Below are 6000 nucleotides of genomic sequence, written 5' to 3' on the forward strand. Positions count from 1 at the left end.
TTATAATTTGGTCAATTCGGTGCAGTTCCCTCAATATGAAGTGTAAAACCGGTTCCGAACCAGAAAGATCCAATCTGGTTCGATGAATGTCATTTTCTGTGTTTGTTGCATGCGGTTCGTTTTCTGACCCAATTTGGTAGGTTTTCGAGATCCTGGTCGGTTTAGGCCCACCCCTTTTGATGGTGCTTCTTTTATCAGGTTTGCAGGATGGACTGTGATTATCTCGATTTACTTAACTGAACTCATGGACGCAAACCCTAACTACCAACCATCATCAATATTTCTTGCAACACAAGGTACTTTAGCCATTGATTAAGACCACTTAATTTATATTCACAAAAAATAAATAAAAAATAAAGACGTGGTAGAACACTAGATTGTGATGCATATCATCATCTCCCTTAAATTTAAATTACATTTGTTTACTTAATGGTTTACAAGATCAACAATGGTTGTATATGTGCCTAGAACTCCGGCAAGAACACCAAACACCATTATAGCTAAAGTGGCTACTAACTTGCAGCTCCATGTTCTAAAGCTATGAGTAAGCTTGATGTAGCATGCACAAGGCAGTAAAAAAGATGCTAATACAATAAAAATGGATCCTAGTATGCCCACTAGGGTCTCAAAATAGGGAAAGAAATAAGCCAATAAGGTACTGCTAGCCAAAATTACTAGCCTAACAGCTCTCTGAATTAAACTCCTATTTTGGTACTTCTGAGGGAGGTGACCCTCAATAGACGAAGCTACAGGGGTAACTAACAATGCAAAGCGGGTAATCGGTATTAATAGTAATGTATAAATAGCGACTTTCGCACCTGCTTCTGAGGTGGGGAGGTTGAGAGTTATCTGAGATTGCACTCCTCCTCCATACATAAGATATCCAATCACAGCTATAACCAAGCAAGTCGTGGTGGTGAGAAGAAAGCTAATCATCAACACCTACAATATATGCATATACCAAATTAATTGCCATGAAATTAAACAACAAATTATTATGAAAGACATAATATTAGAGTTCAAGTGCATGCCTAGCGAGATTACCTTAATGAACTGTTGTCGATGTCTCATAGACACATAAATGGAAGGTAGAACCGGGTGGCCCGCGAAGCAGAAAATGTAGAAACTCATAGCGGTTGGGATTCCACTCATGTTCCACAGCTGATGCCCTTGTGCGTGGAAGCCAACTTTTGATATTCCGATGGATATGAGTGATCCCACGATAAGGAGAGAAGAAAGAACTCCCATGACTGACACGTACGACAATATGCTCAAATCCGTGAGCAGCATTGTCGGTAAAGTAATGCAAGCGGTAATTAAGACGAAAGTTTTTCTACCGCTAATTATTGTTGCCCCGCCGCCATGCTTAATGGAAAACGTGGGGAATAATTTGTGTAAATTTTCACTTTCGACTATCATCAAGCTGAGAGCGACTAAGTATAGTTCTGTGTTTAAAAACATGGAAGCTATAATCCTCCATTTATTGCCAAACGCTCGTTCGACAATATCGAGGTACGTGGTTAATGATGGGTTAGCATCCATGCATGCTTTTAGTAGCATGCCAGTATAGCATGTCATCATGGCGATGACAATGCAAAGAAGGAGCGATACCCACCCTCCTCTGGAGAGTGCGTACGGTAGAGTAATAATGCCTATCCCTGAAAAATAACAAGTTGATTAGCAACGATAGATTTCATCTAGTTTTATTAGATCAAATAAATTTTAATTATTCTTAAAAAAAAAAAAATTAAGTTCCTCGAACGAAGTCACATTTGTGTAACAAAACAGATTGGTACATAAGACATAAAACAGCTAGGGCAATCTCACAGAAATACACACACATTAATGCACATATGGTTATATAGAAAAGAATAGGTTTTTGTATTAACATTGTTTGACTGGCAATATTGTTTTCAATCTAATCATTATGTAGGTCACGATCCAGTAATACTTGATTGGGGCACTGTAGGTTTTTCCGTTTTTATGAACAATTTCACTTTCTATGCATGTATCTCTAAAGCCTATCTTTCTTTCTTTCTTTTATTTTTTATTTTTTTTATGACAATCTCTGAAGCTTAACTTTTATGCATCATAAAGTTGGATTGATGGACGAGGTTTAATTCCCAATATCACAAGTACAGAAAGGTGAGTTCTATGTTATATCATTTTCCATTTTGCTGGAGTAATTAATTCACTACTCATTCTTAGTCCATCAACTACAATAAACTAAATTAGCTATAGGTTGATCAAGGTTTTAACAGTTAGCATGACTCGAACAAATCTCTATCAAAAGCTTCAAAATTATCCAGCCATGCCAGCATAATTATATTGGCAGACACAAAAAGCAGAACTCAAAGGGAAAATAGTATAATGCGAAACTTTACCTCATTCAAGTTCAATGGAGTTTACAGTAAAATAAAACAACTAAACTGGATCACTACTTACCTAAAAACACACTAGTTGTATTAAATGTAGCTTTCCAAAGGCTGGATTGGCCCGTCGAAGGAGTTGTACTTTCACTGTTCATTCTGGTGAAATTAAAAAATAAAATAATTAAAATATTGTGGACAAAGAAAATATAATAATGAAAATGATATAAAGAAAATATAATAATGAAAATGATATACTATGATTTTTTCAGTTGCGGGGATGATGATGATGATGATGAGGACGTCTGGCTTCTTATGGATTCAGAGACAGCGTTGGGTTAGATCAACAATGGATTCAGTTTTGGATTTGTTGAAGCAAATTCAGAAATTTTTATGCTTACTTCTCCTGAATTGATGGTTGGGGTGTAGATCAACGCACAAAGGCAATGACTTCACAACTAGTAAAACCTTTTCTTAACTACCTGATATTGGTGAGCCGATGAAGTTTCACTAAATTTATAGTGTCAATATTACTATCTTTCATTATATATTGTTGTTCAAAGATTGTTGCTATCTTTTTTACAAAGGCCGGATTCCTTAAGTGTTCGCTTGCTAAAAGCCAAGTATTATCCTAATTATTTTTTAATGGAGGTGGAGTTGAAAAAAGGTGCATCTGATACTTGGCGTAGCATTATAGCTGGTAGAGAGGTGTTACAAAAGGGTTTTCGGTACCAAATTGGTGATGGAAGAAATGTCTCTTTGTGGAATGTTCCGTGGGTGCCCATCCATAGCTCTTTCAAACCCTTCTCACCCATAATGGAGGAAACAGTGGATTAGATAGTGGCAGATGTTATTGATCATGGATGGAGCCATGTTGGGGCCCGGTGGGTCCTGTGCCCCACTGAGATTTTTCCATAATAAGTAGTATAGAGTTTCCTACACTAACTAGATGCCAAGTTGGTGTAGGTTGGTGTAGTTGTGGCTTCTTGTTTTTAGTTACTTGTGTAGCTGCAGGTTTCAGATTCGAGGCTTTTTGCCACCATTAGACTAAGTTTTATTTTTAATTTCTTGCATTTTCAACATTAACACTATTATTTCTTATAATTTTAAAAATAAAAGATAAAATATGTTACCATCATAAAGAAAACTATAAATTTGATTAAAAAATATATAACTTTTTTTTTTAAAATAATTGATATTTTCGTAAATTTATTCTAATTTATTATTTTTTTATTAAAATTTGATATATTTTAAGTTTCAAATGGTTTTGTAAAATTTCCGGCTGCCCCACTTGAGATTAATTTCTAGCTACGCCACTGTATTGATGAAGAGAATAAGGAGTGAGTTATTGAGGTATTAAATGAACTCTTTACGGATGAGGAAGTCAGTAAAGAGTGGTGTGGCATTATGATACAAAAGGGGTGTTTAATGTAAAGAGTGGATATCATGTTTATTGCAACTCACTGAAGATGGAGGAAAAGAAAGCGCTTCAACGTCATCTGTTATTGTTGGAGGTCAGTTGCGGCAATACTAGAGCAAAGTCTGGAAGGTTACTGTGCCTCAAAAATTCAAGGTGTTCATTTAGCGTCTCTTGCATGGTGCCCTACCTACCAGGCCTGCACTCCTTAAACGATATAATATAAGATATCTATGTTATATATGAAGCAATTCGTTGAGAAAGAGAGAAAAACTCATAGATCATTAGCCTTGGTCATAGGCTATGTTGCACTATAGGCTTGAGGATCATCACAGAGTTTAAGAAGAAAAAGAAATAAGAGCAAAAATGTGTTGATAACGTGTTATAAACTAGAAAATAAGAGAGATAGAAGAAAGAAACAGAATATGGAGGTAAAAGTATGTATTATTCATTCTCACGAACTTCTTTATATAGGTGTTGAGTTTATATCTTAAGGACATAAAAGATGAGAATTAACGTGGATAGCCACATATTTATAATATTTACAACACAAGATATTGATATTCTTTTCTCTGAAAGTATATTTCCCTATAATGCCGATAAACACGTACTGAATAAAAAAAAGCTTCAAGATGAGCACGCAGGGGCCCCCTTTTCCCAAGAAACAGGTCTTTTCACCCCACAATTGCAGGAGTAGGGGCAAAGGCGAGAAGTCCTAGCTCCATTACTATCATCATCTGGTGACTCTATAATTCTACAAAACCAAATAAAAACAAGGTTTAGTTTTTCCTCCAATCAATACACTGATATCGAGGCAACATCAGATTTTATAATTTTGAATTCTGTACTAAGCACATAATATTTTTGAATTATGTACTAAGCACATAATATTTTATCCAAAGGTAAAACCAAATGTACCTTTACACTTTGTAATAGCTGTTTGGCAGCTTTGTCATTCTTGAAATGGGATCGTACGGGCTGTAAAAACAAAAACAAAAAAAACAATAAAAAACAAACAAAGAAACAAAGTTAATCCCAGCAAAAATGAACAAGAAGGCACATGTGCAAATTGCACAGTTCCTTAGCAAGTGAATACATAGACAAAACAACGGGTCAACAATATATGATAACAGCAAAAGATCTTGATCCTACAAATGAGGGAATAAACTTTTAAACTTTTTTGGGGTAGCGAGAAGGATCATATATCAGACATACAGCTTTGAATAAACTCCAATAATTTCTTGACAATATGGGGAAGGAATACCAACAATAATTGCCATCGGAACCTGAATTCAGGAAAAAGAAAAATTGAACGCACATGACATAAAAATATGAACCTACCTCCAGTATTCTATTCAATGCTTTTGCCAAAGATGGTTTGAGGTCTCCAGGATGGACCTCACCTTTTGCATAAGCAGCACTCAATTCTTCAAACTCTTTGAAAGTGCTGTATTGGAGGAATAGAATGTGGCACAAACAGAACAATTGTTACCAATGTTACAGGAAAAGTCCACTATGGAAGATAGCTCAAGACAACAACACCAAGTTTAAAAAATTGGCACTCTCAGTAGAATGTGAGGAAAATCGAACTAGGTAGGTGAACTTCAACCGGCATAGAATTATTTAGAGTCTGTGACTTACATATCTCCACCGTTCTTTTCACTGCACTCTACGGTGAACTCATGAAACCAAGGGAAAATGAGGTACTGTACGTATTCCAAACAAGGATTGCCTTCGACCTTTTCTGGAGGGCAGTAAGCCTTCTTAATCTTTGTATTCACTTCCGCCTAGGATTCAATCACAAATATAAAAAACTGAATTAAAACCAATCAATTTCAAGTGGCATAAAAGAATAGCTACCAAAATTTTAAACTTAAATATTTTCCCTTCCATTTCATTGTCAACTAGCAGTAGAGGTTAATTTACTTTACCCTTGCCTGAAAATGCAAGTTTAGTAAACAGAAGAAAGGCTTGTGGAAGGCTTTTGCTAAACGCTTTAATTGCGTGGTTTCAAAGCCGAAACAAAAATTAATAATAAAATAATAAAAAATAAAATTATATATATATATATATTTATATATATATATATATATATATATATATTCGTGGCGGAATTATACATTTGGGCTCTATCCATGCAAAATTATACACTTGTGCTAGTCAATAATGTGTCAAAAATTATACCCCATGATGACATGATCTATCCTTTTACGA

The 6000-nt window shown here is 35.3% G+C and overlaps 1 protein-coding gene and 1 long non-coding RNA gene across 2 annotated transcripts; both read right to left on the reverse strand.

The window, feature by feature from the left end:
- Positions 1 to 426: 426 nt before the first annotated feature.
- On the reverse strand, positions 427 to 2836 carry LOC112201774 (amino acid transporter AVT1I). The gene is made up of 4 exons (XM_024342693.2): positions 2628 to 2836; positions 2446 to 2528; positions 1045 to 1658; positions 427 to 942 (listed from the first exon to the last, which is right to left on the reverse strand). Exons 2-4 carry the CDS (start codon positions 2525 to 2527, stop codon positions 427 to 429), a joined length of 1212 nt encoding a protein of 403 aa, XP_024198461.2. The 5' UTR covers position 2528; positions 2628 to 2836.
- A 1492-nt stretch (positions 2837 to 4328) lies between these two features.
- LOC112201776 lies at positions 4329 to 5728 on the reverse strand. Its single transcript, XR_002936900.2, has 4 exons — positions 5428 to 5728; positions 5128 to 5233; positions 4705 to 4764; positions 4329 to 4540 (listed from the first exon to the last, which is right to left on the reverse strand). It is a non-coding gene; the product is annotated as an uncharacterized LOC112201776 (long non-coding RNA).
- Between the last annotated feature and the right edge of the window lie 272 nt (positions 5729 to 6000).

The sequence above is a fragment of the Rosa chinensis genome, chromosome 5 (assembly GCF_002994745.2).
Source record: "Rosa chinensis cultivar Old Blush chromosome 5, RchiOBHm-V2, whole genome shotgun sequence".
NCBI classification, from domain to species: Eukaryota; Viridiplantae; Streptophyta; class Magnoliopsida; order Rosales; family Rosaceae; genus Rosa; species Rosa chinensis.

What these genes read in the sequence shown, in the direction of transcription:
- LOC112201774 (XM_024342693.2), bottom strand. Translation starts at nt 2,527, where the DNA reads ATGAACAGTGAAAGTACAACTCCTTCGACGGGCCAATCCAGCCTTTGG. An exon ending in TACAACTAGTGTGTTTTTAG is followed by an intron (nt 1,659 to 2,445) that starts GTAAGTAGTGAT and finishes GTTATTTTTCAG; the next exon opens with GGATAGGCATTATTACTCTA. An exon ending in ATCGACAACAGTTCATTAAG is followed by an intron (nt 943 to 1,044) that starts GTAATCTCGCTA and finishes CATATATTGTAG; the next exon opens with GTGTTGATGATTAGCTTTCT.